This window comes from Halichoeres trimaculatus, unplaced genomic scaffold (assembly GCF_033239565.1).
Source record: "Halichoeres trimaculatus isolate MK-OKI-2021-1 unplaced genomic scaffold, fHalTri1.1 fHalTri1_scaffold_17, whole genome shotgun sequence".
Lineage (NCBI taxonomy): Eukaryota > Metazoa > Chordata > Actinopteri > Labriformes > Labridae > Halichoeres > Halichoeres trimaculatus.
The window spans coordinates 25,838,529-25,855,883 of NW_027437195.1; the positions used below are offsets into that span (position 1 = coordinate 25,838,529).

At 39.7% G+C, this 17,355-nt stretch overlaps 2 protein-coding genes across 2 annotated transcripts in view; one reads left to right on the forward strand and one right to left on the reverse strand.

The window, feature by feature from the left end:
* The window catches only part of ehd4 (EH-domain containing 4), a 28,515-nt gene extending 21,860 nt beyond the window's left edge, over nucleotides 1-6,655 (reverse strand). Inside the window, exon 1 of the mRNA XM_074692488.1 lies at nucleotides 6,169-6,655. Coding sequence (XP_074548589.1) covers nucleotides 6,169-6,398 — 230 coding nt within the window. The 5' untranslated portion in view covers nucleotides 6,399-6,655. The remainder of the gene's footprint in view (nucleotides 1-6,168) is intronic.
* A 2,552-nt stretch (nucleotides 6,656-9,207) lies between these two features.
* Nucleotides 9,208-17,158, forward strand: g2e3 (G2/M-phase specific E3 ubiquitin protein ligase). The gene is made up of 17 exons (XM_074692212.1): nucleotides 9,208-9,386; nucleotides 10,365-10,442; nucleotides 10,674-10,771; nucleotides 10,917-11,018; nucleotides 11,142-11,266; nucleotides 11,415-11,583; nucleotides 11,768-11,874; nucleotides 11,991-12,107; nucleotides 12,196-12,320; nucleotides 12,493-12,586; nucleotides 12,674-12,844; nucleotides 12,935-13,089; nucleotides 14,666-14,850; nucleotides 14,948-15,120; nucleotides 15,221-15,260; nucleotides 15,365-15,536; nucleotides 16,157-17,158. Exons 2-17 carry the CDS (start codon nucleotides 10,382-10,384, stop codon nucleotides 16,489-16,491), a joined length of 2,229 nt encoding a protein of 742 aa, XP_074548313.1. The 5' UTR covers nucleotides 9,208-9,386; nucleotides 10,365-10,381; the 3' UTR covers nucleotides 16,492-17,158.
* The last annotated feature ends 197 nt before the right edge of the window (nucleotides 17,159-17,355 follow it).

Consider the following 17,355-nt stretch of genomic DNA (forward strand, 5'->3'; position numbering starts at 1 on the left):
TTCTTTTGACCAATCAACGGCTTGCAGTGTTGTAGCTCCACCTTCCCAGAGCGGATCGGTTCAGTCTGGCACCCATACGAAAGGGTCCCAAAAAATGGGACGGCTCGTCTCGGTTATTTGAGGATCTGTCCCGGGATTAATTAGTGGAAACGCCACAAAATGCGCACCATACCAAGACGAATTGAACCGGTCTGCTTGGTGGAAACGCAGCTGAAAGGTGCCATGTTTAGGTACCTTAATGCATCCTTGTGACTGTGTTTCCATGCTGGACTTGAAAACAGTATTGCAAGTTTATATTTTGAGAATAAACATACGGAACGGAAAAAATAATACTTTTTTTAAATGATGAAATTGATGTTTTTACCACATAAACACAAAAAAGTACCAAAAACTGGTACCATTGAGTCTCGATTGACAGGTTTCAAATGTGAGAAGTACCCATCCCTATTTGGATTTATCTCCATCAAACACCACAAAAAAAAATAAATGTTAAAACAGACCGTTTCAAACTTAAAATAATACTTAAAATAGGTGAGATGTTTATTTAGGAAATTCACACCGAGTACATCCAAAGATACCACCCTAAATTTGGAAACAGCTACATTTTAAAGAAGAGAAGAAGAAGAAAAGCCGGGAAAAAAGTTGAAGAAGAGAAAGAAAGAAATGTGTCGATTCTGCATTTTACTGGCAACCTGCTCCCATGATTCATAGCATTCTTTTTAGTTCCCATGATTCATAGCATTCCTCAGGGCAGGGTGGGTCTGAAGTAGTGGAACACACACACACACACACAAATTTACACACACATTTACACACAAATAGCAGCAGCAGCAGCAACAATCACTCTGCAGCTTGTGTTGGATGTAAACTGACTGCAGGTCATTTCTGCCGGTGTGCTGCCAAAACCTGCGACAGTTTGTACTCAACACACACACACACACACACACACACACACACACACACTCACAGGCGCACACACACTCACAGAGAGTCTGCAGACAGGAGATAAGCCCAATGGACTGTTAGTGAAGTGTAATGACCTCAGCCCAAAGTCAGTCTGACCGTTGTTGATTTTCCTTTCCTTCCAGGCCACCATACAGCTCAGGTTATGAATTATCCAACCCTCTCAAAGACAATCCAGCATTTTAGAAGAAAAATACTCAATTGAAATCTGCATTACATCACTTTGATATTTCTGTTAGCTCAACTCTGCAACTTCCACTCTTTGTTTTGTTCAGGAAAACTTAAAATGTGTCACGTTCAGCATTTTTCAACCAAAGCAATAAAATGGGATCAAGTATTAGGAAAATGTTAACCCTAAAAGAAAGCCAAACTTTCCCACATCTCCAGGTAAACAGCAGAGACACTTCAATGCTATGCAAGTAGCCTATTTCAGCTACATATACCTCTGCTACTTCTTGTACCTGAGGCTCTTGTGGCTCAGAGCTGCAGACTGACACAGTTTGCAGGTCTCAGCTCGTCTCTCTGAGATCTAGGTCAAAAACTCACTGTTAATTCACCCTCCTCTCACTGCAGTGAATCCTCACACACCGTCACCTGTAGCTTTGGCGGTCTGTCTGACAGGTGTGGGGAGTTATCAGCAGCTTCAGGTGACGGAGCGTGTCCAAAAATGCAGGCGGTGTAAAAAAGCTGCACTGATAAAAAAAAAACAACCTGTTAGATTTGATCTCTATCAGCCAAATTCACCCAGAGACGTTAGGTATCAGTGAAATTTCATTGAATCTTTGTGGGTTGTGTTTTCCTTATGAGTGAGTTTAAAATAACAGATTTTTTTATTAGGTCTGGTGTTGGTTACTCAGCCACTACAGCCCAACACAGTGAGATAATCAGTTTACAAAGGTCTGAAACAAAGAACAGCACCACCCCTCGTTTCATAAGCTGGAAGCTGCTTGTTAAAACATATCAGCGATTAGAGGATTACAGTTCACAATGTTAAGACCTTTACCAAAAGCTTTGCCAAACTCAGCAGGATATCAGCCTGTTAAAACCCCACTAATATTCCTGAATTAACACCTCTAGTTTATAACAGATTTAGGGATTTGATTGTTTTTGCTTGTATCACTAATTTCAAGTTATACACAGGATCGTGAGGAAGTTTTACAGACCAAATTAAAAAAGAAATAATAGTAGTACTTGTTGTCTAAAAGTTTACAGTTTTAGCAAAATCCCTGATTTCTCACACTTGTGTTTAAGAAAACACTTATTTCAGCCTCTGTCTGAAAGCCTAGGTTTAAGCTGCTGTCTCTTTAAGGCTCCCCGCTCCACAAACCCTCTTCCCTCGAACTGGACAGTCCTCTAGAGGCCAGTCGGCAGCTGAGCTATGGGCAGACCTTGCAACAACCCTGCAACGTGTCATAAAACAAGCTCCAAGATCTTTATGCAATGATCTCATCATTTCAGCAAGTCTCATGAAGATCTTGTGGGGATCTCGTGCTAGTTTTTGGAGCAGACAAAAGTTTTCAGACAGATTCACAACATACTACAACATACCTGTGCAGCAGTTTGAAAATCTGCATGTTTAATCTGAACATCCAGCATTATCGCTTCATTAAGATTAAGATTAGGATTAGGATTAAGATATACTTTATTATCCGCTCGGGAAAATTCTGTTTTTTTACACTCTGAGTCATGCCATATATATATATACACATACATGCACAAACAGCACTGATGAAACATGTGTAGAGAGGACAGAGTGATGATGCTGCCCTCTTAGTACACACCTGAGCAGTTGGGGGGTTTGGCGCCTTGCTCGAGGGCACCCCGACAGTGCTCAGGAATTTAGGCAAACACCTCCCCAGCTATCAAACCAATTCCTTATCTCTGTCTGCCCTGGGACTTGAACCAGTGACCATCCCATCACTAAACCAACGTCCTATGGACTAAGTCACTGCCACCCCATATAGGGATGGGTCCCGAATTAGGTATTTTTATAGGTACTGACTGAATTCTGTCTGTAGCACCAAGTACTGATTCACGTTAAATCTAAAGGTACCATGTTTAGGTACCTAAACGCGCCCTTGGGACTGTGCAGGAGTGGAAGAGTAGGTAATTTTCCATACTGGACATGAACACAGCATTGCAAAGTTATATATTGAAGAATAAAGATGTTACACTGAAAAACTTTGAGATTTTATAATTAAACAAATTGATATTTATTACCACATAAAGACACATAAAAGTACAGAAAATTGATACCATTGAGTACCGATACCACTTGCCAGGTACTGGGCATCAGGGCATCAGTACTATATTGTTTAAAACGTGAAAGGTTCCCATCCCTAGTACCATATATATATATATATATATATATATATATATATATATATATATATATATAGATAGATAGATAGATAGATAGATAGATAGATAGATAGATAGATAGATAGATAGATAGATAGATAGATAGATAGATAGATAGATAGATAGATAGATAGATACACACCCCATATTATATCCATGTTTATAAAAACACAGAATACTTACTATTTAAGGTTTTTCACATCAGGGTTACATGAGTAACTTGTCACTAGTACTTAGGGATGGGTACCTTTCACATTATAACGATACAATACATATACCTGGTACCTGGCAATCGGTACTGGTACTCAACAGTGCCCATTTTTGGTACTTTTTTGTGTTTATACGGTAAAAAATATCAATTTGTTCCATCAATTTAAAATATTTATTCTTCAATATATTACCTTTAAATGCTGTTTTCATGTCCAGCATGGAATATTACCTACTGTTCCACTCCCTCACCATCACAAGGATGCATTAAGGTACCTAAACATGATACCTTTTGATTTTACCTGAATCTGTAACCGGTACTTTTGACAGAATTTGGTTGTTGCCTATAAAAGTACCTAATTTGGAACCCATCCCTAGTTGTACTAACAACAAATTTGTCAATTGGCTCCTTCAAAAAAACACACAAGCTAGGCTACAGTTTTCAGGGCCCAGTCTGCCACATACCTAAGGTAATACTGAAGGACTCCAACCTGAGCTCTCATCTCAGTTTAAGTTAACTTTGGCATCAGAAAACTGTTTGTTTTTATGCTATTTGCAGACACAATATACAAAAGGATTTACCACCAAGCAGTTAGATACAATTTTGGCTTTGTTTTTCAGCTCTAGAGTTTTGCTTTGTGTACAGCAGAAAAATGTAAAATAAGGCAAGCCCGCAAAAAATAATCACTAGAAAACCAAAGCTGTGACTTGTCTGAACTGGGGGTGTCTGCCTGCTCTTTATGTTTGCTGCTGAGCTTTAAGATTTGCATGGATTTGAATACGGAGTCCAGCATAAACTTTGTATAAGATGTCCGGGGAATCCGGAGAAAAAACTGTTAATCTCTCATTAAATCTTATAAATAAATGGTGTTAACTGAGGTTCTTTTCTCCGAACAATTTAACAATATCCTTGAATCTGACTCTTAGTGCTGATTCTGTTAGCATGCATGAATTATAAATAACACAGAGTGCATCTTATTTGTCCTCTTCCACTCATCAGCTTCTGCAGGCTAATCACATCACCTCAGCCTCAGCAGAATAACAGGAAGTGATGTCACATGTCTGATTGAGGTAATGAGGAGTTATTGAGCTTTAAGCAAACAGTCATTGGGAGCGACGCTGCTCAGCACAACAGTGATTAAACACACGCAGGATTAAAGAGAACATTCATGACCTGTGTGAGTGTTTATGGGATTTGTGTGCATTTCTGTGCAGGTTTCACTGAGTCTGTGTGTATGTTGAGCAGCTTTGTGAAGTGTGTGAGTGTGTGTGTGTGAGGGTGGTATCTAGCAGTGTGAGGATCAGCTTCTAACCTCGTGACAAACTGCCAGCCTTCAGGGCAAAAAAAAAGTGAGCTCATGAGCTCAAGACAAGACATTTAGACTTTAATGGATTCAATAAGACTATTTACCTTTTATCGTTAAACACACACTCAGTTTCTACCTCCAGGTGTCATCTGAGGGCTCAGGGTGACTCAAAATGAACAGCTTTCAAAGTTATCCTCAGTCAGCTTCAGGGTCAGACTTTCAGAGCTGATTCAACAGCAACAAAAACTCAGGAAACATTACGACTCTCCGCCGGAGCTACAGAATAAAAGGGTCACACCACGGGGTTACACACAACAATGGGCAATAAATTACACATGGAAACACAAACATGAAGCTTTGATCCCATTCATCTAGCAGCCTGAGGAGTTCATCATAACTACATTACCCATAAGCCTCAGCTGGTGCCCATTGATGTGCCAACCCTGGCAGTCTGAGTCACAACAGATTTACACACACCATACACGATGTCAGGGTGGAGCTCATGTGGCCAAAGAGCTGCAGGACTGTGACACACAAGTTAGTGGTTCAATTCCCAGAAGACCCACGAGGTTAAAACCAGCAAACCCTCATGTTCCAGTTTAAAACAGAAGAAAATAAAACTTTTTTTAAACGCAACTCTTTTCACAGTAATCTGACACTTGCTGTCGTAACAGAATTTCACAATAAAGTGAATGACAACTATACTGTTTCCCATCTGTGGACACAAATTTACAAGTTTAAATAATTTCAAAACTCTGCAAGGAATAATAATCCATACTTCATTCAAAATTTGTTTCATTTAGCACCTTTTACTGCTTCACAAGTTCTTACATGTCATAGTAAAATTGCAGAAGCTTTTTATAAAAACAGATCAAGATAGCACAAGTTTGGTATGGATATGATCCCCAAACACATGACATCTTTCAGTTAAACTAAGTATTTTGCATTGCTCTCATCTAAATCTTGAAACAGGATGCACTGATAAGACCCAGAAAGACAAATCTTATCTGAGGTCTTTTCCTCCACATCAGGTCACTTGTGGTAGGTTTCATTTGAGCCGAATTTGCCTCTGAGTATGAAACCTTTGTTTTACTTCCTAAAATAGACCCTCCCGCTTCTGTGTGCCAATGTGTTTACAGGAAAGCTTCAATGACGCTGATATCCCTAAGAGGTTTGGTTCGGATAAAATTAAGTGGTTGTAATCTGACCCAACACCTGATAAAGGTGACTCTGCCTCATGTGGACTGACTCCAAACCTTCCGGGATGACTCTAAACTTTGATGTCTCACTTCAGCCCACCCAGACAGGTTTTCCTGGACATGCTTCGTACCTGATGAAGGTGGTCTTCCCGGTGGAGTACTGGCCGACCAGCAGCACCATGGGCTTGCTCTGGAAGTCGGCGGCCTCCAGCGCCGGAGAGTGGAAGTCATGGAAGAGGTAGTGTTCCTCCAGAGGCAGCAGCTTCTTGGTGTAGAGGGTCTGCAGCCCCTCGGTCACAGTCTGGTACATCTCTCCTTCTTTATTGCGGCCTCCCTGCTCCTGTTTGACCCAGGTGAACATGCCGACGAGCGGATTTCTTTCCACACTCACGCGCTCCTCTCCAACTTCCCTGTTTCGATATTTCCAAATGTTCCGGCTGCTCTGCGCTTCTGCTCGTTCACTTCGCCCTTCAATGTGTGTGTGTCAGAGTGTGAGTGTGTAAGTGTGTGTGTGTTTGGCACCGGGGAGTCTCCGTGGCTGTGTGCACACTGCCTCCTCTGTGTGACTGTGAGTGTTTGTGATGATGTGACCGCTGATGGTGCGTCTACCTGGGGGCACCGCCCTTCCCCCAGTGACGCAGCAAGGAGGGAAAGCACACATTAGCGCACACTCAAAACACACACATTACTTTATTCTGAGAAACAGACAGTGGCTTATGAAGAAAAGTAATGAGTTTTTGTGTGTGAAAAACTTTCTAATTCTAATTTACTCTACATTTTAAAAGCAAAAACTTCTCAACAAATGTTTTTCATCTGAACATAAAAACTCGCATAAAACAAATCATGAAGGGGATTAGAAGCAAATCATGATTTATCTGTTTTCATTTTGACTTTTGTTCAACTTTCTATCTTAGTATGAAGTTTGAGGCAGCAACTGAGCCCAAAATAGAAATTTCCAAGTGGACAAAAATATTAACATATATGAAATATTATAAGATATTTCATTTATGATATTTCAACTTGTTGTATGATATCATATCCCAGCAGATGAAATCTTGTTGTAGCATCATATCATAAACCAGGGTATTGTATCCTGTTCTACCACTTATTATCTTGTAATTACTTTGTATTGTATTGTATTGTATCATATAATGTATTGTAACAGTATTGTAACATATCTTGTACCGAACATAAAATACCATTATCTGACCTACCAATGGATCTGACTGTATCCTATCAAATTGTAACCTAATGCATTGTGTCATATATAGTCATCATGTTGTATCCTGTGTTGTCCTATTTTATCATATCATGTCATTCCATGTGGTATCAGGTCATGTCATATATTATGCAGGTATCATATAATATCGCATTGTATTATACAATATTTTATGTGTTGCATAATTGAGTTTACTGGATGTACTGGATCTAATGTATCCTATCATATCGTAACCTAAAGTGATATGTCTTGTTATATTGTGTCATATCGTATTATGTTGTGTTATGTTATATGATATTTCATATATTGTAAGTAGCATTTTATATTGTTACTTGTTGTAACATATACCTGTATAACCTATTGTATGGTATTGTATTGCATTGGATCACATCGTATTGAACTGTATATTTGTGTTGTATTGGCTGTTTTAACAACTTTACAGGCTTTTTTTTATAATTGTATTACTTCTAGTGGCTTTTCTTAAGAAATAGCACGAGATATTATAAAACAAAGTCAAACATTTTCTACTGAAAAGATAACTCAAAGCTAACAAAGCCTTGGAGACATTTTTCTTCCTTAACTCACATCTAAATAGTCATCAATTCATTGAAAAGGTATCGTTATTTCATCAAATTAAGTAATACAAAATGAAGAAATATTAACACATTTAAAAAATAATCAATTATAGCTGCCTATGTGCAGTCACTTGGAGTTCCAGCAACAATTCTAATGTCTCTCTGTCCTGTAGAGCCCCCTGTTTGTCATGTATGAGAGTTACATTATCTGAATCCAAGAGGTGTCAGCAAAGGGACATCCAATGCAATGTAATGCAATTAAGTAAAATGCAATTAAATACAACAGCTTTTGAAAATATAGGTTTCAACACCACAGGCATGTAAGAAAACTAAGTCATCTTTGTCTGACGAAGGATGGTGCTTTGGGGGACAAGTTAAACAGTGATGAGCTATGAGCCAATTATTTGTTAATAAAGAAAAACAGTCCATTCAATAAAATATATGTGAATGCTTTGGTCAGATCTTGTTTTCCTAAATAATAAACACACTAAAAAAAATATATCCAGGGCTTGACATTAACACCGGCCAACCGGCCAAATGGGGGTGGATTTCGGCAGTGGCTGGTAACACCGCCGCTCCCACTGGCCACTTTGGCGGGGTGAATTTTATCTCAAACATGGAGCAGAGAGACAAGCAAAAAGATGACTGATGATGAAAGCTCTGAGGAAATTTAATTTACCTCTCCTTCATTGTCGTTCTCATGAAAAAAGAAATGATTTTCTGATTACAATCGTTAATAAATATTTAAGCAGACAGTGTCTCTTGCTGAGTTTTTATCAGTTCAATTAATCCCCTTTACCATTTTATTATAAGCAATAACAAACTACTATTTTAACTACTATGTCTTAATAGACTGCATATTTTCATATGAACGGAGCACAATGTTACACACAACATTATCAGAGCTGAATACCTGATTAAGGAACTGTGGATTTTAACATTGATGTAGTCTTGTTTTGAGTGTGCACTGGGGTCATTTACATTTAAAGAGGTTGTAAATCTTTTTAAGTAAACTTTAGCATGTCATCATCAGCTTTAATCATATTGAACATAATTATCCAACAACAAATTGTGGCCAGTGAAAATACTGAGTGGCCAGTAACTCAGGGATACCACTAGCAACAGTGGCTGGTGAGCAAAAAAAGTTAATGTCAAGCCCTGTATATATCCATACTAAGCTTCTAACATGTAACCTGTCCAGTGGAATACAGTTTGATTTATCATTATGAATATTTACTGTTTACCCTAATATAAAATTTCAGCAGACACAGAGTTACGAAATAATTGAAAATGAGCATAAACATGTGTCACAATGACTTCAGGTAGATTTCAGGGACGCAGATTCTACTGGGAGCCTGTATTCAACATACCGCGCGGGGGCGCTGTGGCGGAAAAGTGCGCATCAGGTGTAGAAAGAACGCGAAGAAGACTTTTGAACGAGGGAAATTTAAAAACTCGACGGCGTTAGACAGAAGTAAACACAAAACAGCGGAATACACCCCTAAAACGAAGCGAAAATGGCCTCATTGTGATATTCTTCAACCCTGAATATAAAGTAGGTTTTATTTACAGCTTTTCTTCAAACGCCTTATCGCTTTATCTGTTAAATGTCATTGTGTTGTCATTTAACGTCTCCTCTGAGGTACCCGAGCCACCAAATGTGTACTTTACGATTACGACTGAGTGTTACGTTTTACATTTTAAAACTTAATATATAGAAAGAAAGATTTTTAAACATTTTTGTTTTAACTTTCTGAGTCTCAGGAGTGTATCAGATTATCTCAGAGAGTCTATGCACTCTTTAATACACAGTGTCAGATCTACGACGCCCCTTTCCCTTTGTGAAAAAACAGACAACACTGGACCAGGTGCTGCTGCAGGCTTCTGTTTGTGATTGATTTTGTGAAAATGACCATATGCCTTCATTGCTGCTCTTACTAACATATCTATTAACCATGTAAGTAACATTAAATGCTCCATATGTTAACAAAAATCAGTCACTAAATGTTGGACATACTTGTGTTATCATTACAGATTTTTTAATAAAAGCCTCACCTGTCCCTCAATTGTCTTTTGATACCAGAAAATAAGTGGTCAGTTTTCTGCAGTGTTGCATGCTGTGTAAACATTAGGAAACTCTGCATCCAGCAAAATGTTCTCCATTAGTAAGGGATATGTGGAAAATATGTCAAGACTTTTTTTTATTGCAGAATCTGGATTTTATCATGGTTGTTTTTAAAACTTATTGAAAGAGTATTTTGACCTGCAAACAACATTTTTAGTCCAAAATATTGCCAACCCTGCCTTGTCTTCTGAACAATTTTTCTACACTGTTTCATTAATTTAATGTTTTCAAACTCTGGTTGTTCATGAAGCAGATTTCCACATCATGATAAAAACATTAATTTAAAGGCGTCTGCTGTATGAGTTCTTCAGTTTCCGCAGAATATACAGAGCATTAGCTCTACACAAGCAGCCGATGCACGAACAAAGTGTTTGACCTCTGACCTCTGGTTTGTGTCTGTCCCTCCAGGCTCATTTCACACCAACATGAAGAAGAAGACAAGGAGGAGGAAGCTGCAAGCTGAAGATGCTGGCAACGAGCAGGAGTGTGAGTGAAACACACAGATCTACATCTGACTGATATTTTACTGTCATGCATTATTCTCTTTAAAGGAGCAAAACTTGGGATTACAGAGGTGTTAATTCTGCAGTCACATCTCATGAGGGATGTTTTTCTGCTATTGTTGGAAAGAGTATTAAAGTTTTCTTTCTTGCATCAGCTCTGGGAAAAATCAAGTTACCCCACATATTCAGCAAATATTTCTTTTTGTTTTTGCAGGTTGTGCTCTCTGCAAGCTCAGTGACGATGACCCGGCTATGTTTGGAGAAAAAGTCACTTTGAAAGAGCACAAACTCTCTGTTCATTACTTCTGCTTGGTGAGTCTGTGTGTGTTCTCATGAGCATGTACTCCAGAATTTAGGGTTTTAAAAATTAAAACCTTCAGCTTTCTACTTTTCTTTAAAGTGTGTTTGGTTGCGTGGGTGTCTGTGTTAATAACCCTCAGTATATTTCATAATTTAGCTGACATCCTGTGGCGTTTACCAACGAGGAGAGGAGGACGAAGGCGTATTTGGTTTCCTGATTAATGACATCAAACAGGAGATCCGCCGAGCGTCTCGACTGGTTAGGCATTTTCTTTTACTTTCAGAACCAAGATAAAACTTGTGGGATTCCTTTTCTGTCTTGATCCCTTACGATGTTATATTGAGTGTACTGCATTTATCTTATGTTACTCCTGTGTTTCAGTCATGTTGCTACTGTAAGAAAAAGGGCGCATGTGTCGGCTGCAACGTTGTAAGCTGCAGGAAGATGGTCCACTTCCCCTGTGGGAGGAAACTGGGCTTCATTTCACAGTTTACTGAAGAGTTCCCGTGAGTGCTAACCAAACATTGAACAGATTTTATTTCATTATACAGGCAAGCTTTAAGGTGTGATAAGATGATAAGACGTAACACTAAGACTGCTCCTTTCTCAGTTTATTTTCTCTATATATATGATTTTTATGCTGTTTGTGTTCAGGTCCTACTGTCTGGATCACAGTCCCTCTCAGTCGGTGTGTGTGAGCTCAGACCTCAGTTTGCCTCAGTCCTGCTCCATCTGTCTGGACTCCATCGAGCCAGTCCTCAGCTACTCAGTCCTCAAATGCCCGTCCTGCCACACCAGCTGGTTCCACAGGGACTGTGTGCAGGTATCATCAAACTGTCTGTGTTTTATTTCATTAACTTATTTAATCCTGATGCTTTATCAAGGATGTTAAAGGAACAAAATAAATATCTGCTGCTTCTTTTGTCTTAAGAGCTGCAACAATCAGCATTTTTCATTTGGCTGCCTCTTTTGACTGATCATTCTTTATCCATGTGTGTGTGTGCCAGCGTCAGGCCCACAGCGCCGGTCTTTTCTTCTTCAGATGCACTCTGTGTAACAACAAAGAAAACTTCCAGGAGGAGATGCTGCGGATGGGAATCTACATCCCGGAGAGGTAACATGTCAGGGAAATATCACATGATGCCTCCATAAGTGGAAAAAAAAAACCCAACAAACTGTGGGTGCAAGGAAAGAAAAGTGTTTTCTTTTTAACTGTTCTTTTATCTGCAGGGATGCATCATGGGAGTTGGAGGCAAATGCATTTTCAGAGCTGCTGGAGGTTTACACACGCTGTGACGCTCTCGCCTGTCTGTGCACCAATGGACGCACACACTCTGCAAAGACTGGGTAGTTAAACACTTTCTAGCGTTCTATCGTCTGCACATCCAGTCCAGCTGTGCCTCCTTTTACCTCACTGTCGCTGCTTTTGTTTTAGGTGGTTTGAGGTGATCCGCTGCCGGCTGTGTGGATCTGGAGGGACTCACAGGAAATGTTCAGGGCTGCAGTTGGACGCCACAGACTGGGCCTGCAGTGACTGCACTCAGAACACTGATGGGAGAGGTCTGAGTCTCTGATGGACCAAAATCTAAGATATTTACTTTCAAGCTCTTATTTATTGATCTTCTGCATTCCAGAATTGTTAGAGAAATTATACTTTAGGTATTCAATGGTATTTTAGAATCTGTACCTTTTTGTTTTAAAACTTTAAAATAGAATTTGATTTTTCCCGCAGCTTCATTGGTTTCATCTCCTCAGGGAGGTCAGAGGAGAAGTCTAGTGTCCAAACGTCGCATGTCCTCGATCCACTCTTCCATCAGCCGTAAGAGGTACATGAAACAAACACATCTCCCGTGTGTTCATATGTGTTTATAGAGAAGTGTTGTTAAGATATTTCCCTCCCTTGCATCTCTCAGACCATCTCTACCTGTTGGATGTGGATCGCCTGAGGACCTACTGCGGGCATTGGCCCCTCAACTCAGCGCTGTAACAGTCCATGTGGAGGTGGACGGGGACCAGGCTCTGTTTGCAGGTCTGGAGCTGGTGAGGCGGGCTGACTTTGACCCCACACACACTCTGACTGTGAGGTGAGAAGCTGCTGAACACAACCACAGGAATAAGAAAACTTTAACAACTCCATATGATTTTATGTTCACCTCTTCGTTGTCTTGATCCAGTTTCAGAAACGACCAAGCAACTGTATTTCCCAGCAGCCTCCAGGACAGCGATGCAACGAGGCAGTACTTCTTGAAGCTTCTGGTGCAACAGATCCAGGACTCCGTAGTGTTTGAGGGACCAGAGGGATCCAAGAATCTGGCACTGGATTCCCGAGGTAGGAATCATTGTTTATCTTTGAATAAATCTTTATTTAGACCCAAATGTCAAACATCTTACAAATGTGTCCATTTAAAGCTCTTGTGTTTTTCCGTGACAGGCTCAGGTTGTTACTCTAAGTGCGTTACAGAAAGGATCACTAGAAAGAGTGAATAAAGAGAATAAACAGCTGTTCTGCTGTGCTCTTTAAAGACACAAAAAGCTTTTAACAAAATGAGTAATATAACTTTTTAATTCTGCTGATCTACTGCTGCACATTTTGCCCTCTTCCTTTGTTATTTATCAAGTTAAACTCTGAGTATTTTTTTTTATTCAACATTATATTTCTGTGACACAGAAGCACAAAAACATACCAGAAGAGACAGAGGTGGACCAAAGACTCCTGTGTTCTTTAACCAGTGTTTCTTAAAGTGGGGTCCCAGGACCCCCAAGGGTCCGCGAACCATAGCTTTGCATACAGCATTCATTTTTGCCGCCCAAGAGGGCAGTTTATTATATTTTAACCACCCAAAAGGGCAGTCATCGATTTGGCTCCTGAGAGGTCACTGAAGCATGCTTTTTTGCTCCCAAGAGGGCACCTCACTGTATGTTTTTCAGCACTGCCTCAGAGTCAACATTCCCTCAAAGTTTACAGAACGAATCCCTTAGAAAGTATTAATGTTAGTTCTATTGTTAGTAAATTATTAAATAGTATCAATATTAGGTATAGACGGATTATCGGCCGGGCCGATTATCGGGCCAATATTGGGCATTTTGGGGCATATCAGCATCAACCTTTATTTTAATACGACCACTGATATGAAACCCATTCAAAACTGTGTTGTTTTGGCTCTGATGCTTCTCTGCACAGAATTCCTCCCTGTCTACACTACGGAAGCCCTAGATGCTCATTTAAAATCAGTCATGTAAAACCAAACAGAAAACTAATTTAACTGCACAACATGCCTGTAATAGGCAGCAAAAACTAAATTCTGTCCAGTTTTTATTGCAGTTACATTGAAATTTTGGAAAATTTTATTTAATGTAGAAAACTTTGGCTATTTATTTATTTTTTTAAAGTTTTCAGTTAACTGTATAAAATATTCTGCTGAGCCTGGGAGCTGTTTGATAAACAAATGCTTGAAGGCATTTGAATGAAGTTAAGTGTTAGAGTTTGTATTGATTAAAATTTTTTACGCCAGTATTTTCACTTTGACTGTAAATGAATTTCAGCTTCAAATATCGGTTATCAGCCACCTTGCCTACTAATAATCAGTATCAGTATAAGCCCCAAAAAATCCATATCGGTCTATCTCTAATCAATATTATGCTTATCATCATTATGATAATGAGGTGGTCCTTGAAAAAATGTCTAACCTGAATGGGGTCCATGGGCTAAAAAGTTTGAGAACCTCTGCTTTAAACTGAAATAACTGATTTTCTCAATGGAGTTTGGCGGCTTTACAGAGAGTGATGTAACAGCTGTGTCTGGTTAAATCATTTACTCTCCTACAGACTCTCCAACAAACAAACATAAAAACAAACAAACAAAAAAAGATCCAAAAATTCTCCAACCTTGTGTGTGTTTTTTGCAGCTCTTCGTGATGATGTCTACTTTGACGTGGGCTGCCTGCTTGCGCTCTCTCTGGTCCATGGCGGTCCGTCTGTCGGCTTCTTCTCCCCTGCTCTCTACCAGTGTCTGTTCAACTACCCAGCTAACCGCCCGCTCACTGTCACACACATGAGCCCTGACACACACTTCACCCGCCAAATCAGCAGGGTGAGTAAAAAATAAACACATTTTTACAGCATTAACTCTACTGACAAATATACATGAAATACAAATATAAATGAAATGATTAATCGGATGATTTCAGATGGCGGAGGCGGAGTCTTTACATGAGCTGAAAGCGGTGATGGAGGAGAGCTGGGAGTACCTGGAGCTGGCCGGCTGCAATCAGCCAATCAGAAGCCTGGAGGAGAAAGACGCTCTGGTGGAGAATCTGATCAGCTTCATGTTGATCACCAGGATGCAGCTTCCTTTGCAGAGGTACAGAGAAACACTAACCTGCTCAGATCCATTACATTACTTCTTTTTCATCCATGACTCTGAATTAACTGCATTGCCTGGTTGTGTGACCCCCCCCCAGGTTCCGGGAGGGCCTGCAGACTTTTGGCATCTTTAATCAGGTTCGTTCAGCAGGGCATAACTTTAAAGTCTTACTAGACATGGTTTGTAAACTCTTAACATCCTTTGCAGCTCTCACAGTGACAGTCCTTGTTCTCTGATCCAGGTGCAGCTCTTCCCGTCAGTGTTCTGCCGTGTTTTCTGTGAAGCAATGGTTCAGCTCACGGCTCAGACGCTCGGTCAGCTGTTCACTGTCAGCTTCTCCACAGAGACGGAGAAACTGAAAATGGAGAAAGCTGTTATCACCTTCTGGAAGCACTTCCTGCTCGAGTGTGAAGGTACGCAGTCATGAAATAATCCACTGGATAAGATGATGAATGAATAATATCATCAGTCTGATCATGAATACTGGGTCAAAGATGTCTGTAAGCGTCCCAAACCCTAACTCATCTCTCCTCTTCTGTGTCCTTAATGTTCTCTCTTCTCTCAATTGTCACTTCTTCTTTCCACATCTTTCTTTTCCCTTGTGCCTTTCTCTCCTTACTGATTCTTTCCTTCCTTTTCTTTTTTTATATCCTCCTGTCCTCTCCCTTTCTTCGTTGCATCCTTCTCTCCTACTTTGCATCCTACCGCCCTCTACTTTCCACTTTCTTTTCTCTTTTCTTCTCTTTTACTCTCTTTTCTTCTCCTGCTCCCTAATTCCCCTCTCTTCCCCTACTCTCCTTTCCTCTCCTCTCCTCTCTTACTTCCTCCTTTTATCTCTACTCAACTATTCTTCTTCATTTCCTTCTCACCATTCTTTATTTTTCTTTTTTATATGCCCCTGACTTCTACCCTCCTTTTTTGCATCCTTCTCTCCTACTTTGCATCCTATTGTCCTCTACTTTCCTCATTCTTTTTTCCTATCTTCTCTTTTACTCTCTCTTCTTCTCCTGCTCCTCTCCTCTCCCCTCCTCAGTTGGGAAGGCTTCCATCTCCCTTCAGGACCTCCTCCGTTTCTCCACAGGAGCTGAGGAGCTCCCAGCAGCTGGCCTCCTCCCTGCTCCCTCCATTTCCTTCCTCCACCCCATCGTCTCTTCCTCCTCCTCAATGGGAGCTGAAAAGAAGGGGACCCGGAAAAGAAGAAGACAAGGAGAGAAGGAGACAGTGATGAAAGACTGTGGGCTCTTCCCTCAGAGCGAGCCTGACTCCAAACGCCTCCTCCTGCCCGTCACCTCCTCATACCAGGCTTTCAAGAGCTCCATGGAGCAAGCGGTCAGCCACCACATGCACCTCCTCCCAACAGAGAGTTAGAGGAGGAGCAGGGGAAGTCTAGGTTAGGAACAGATACAGATATATGTTAAGCTCCTCAGAAAAAAATACACTATTTTGTTTTAAACTTTCACAAATTATTCCTTCAGATTTTTTTACTGTCACCAGTGAACAAATTTAAAAATCTATAAACCTTTTAAATTCATCTCTTGGTCACATTCAAATCCTCTGATTTGCAGGTTTCCTTTAACCCTTAATTATTTCCTCCACTTCATATCTTTGCTCATTTTTTTCTCAGACGTAATGGTGCTGATTCTTTAACGTTGCCTTAAAAGCTGCTTTGTTGTGTTTTACTTGTACATAGTTGATGATGCTGAGGTTTTCATGCATTTCTCTTGTTTTTTTTTTTGTTTTTTTTCTATTTAGTCAGTAAAAAATTTAAAATGTTCAATGAAAAGAAAATTGAAAAAAGATTAAAAGGATTTCAAGTTTTGTCCATGAAACAACCAGATTTTTCAGTATGCATATCTCATACAGAACACTGATAAGAGTTTTCCTCTCTATTCTTGGTTACATTAGATTTATCAGTCCCAACACATCATCCTTCATGTCCTCCCAGCCACTTTTTATCAGATTACTTATTTTCTTGAATGGATGATTCTGTGTAGACCCTTTACTTTCATTACACTTTATTTATCAGTTGCTTAAAGTTTTGTGCTGTGTATGAAATTTCTATGTTCTTCTTGTTTATGATAAAAAAAACACAAAAATACTCTCTTGTTGTCCAGATTTCTTCAGTTTTAAAATGTAATGTATTTTTTTTTTAATTGCATATTATTATATATCAGAACCTTTTTTCTTTTATGATGCAATCACTTTTTATTGATAAAAGTATCGAAATATTTT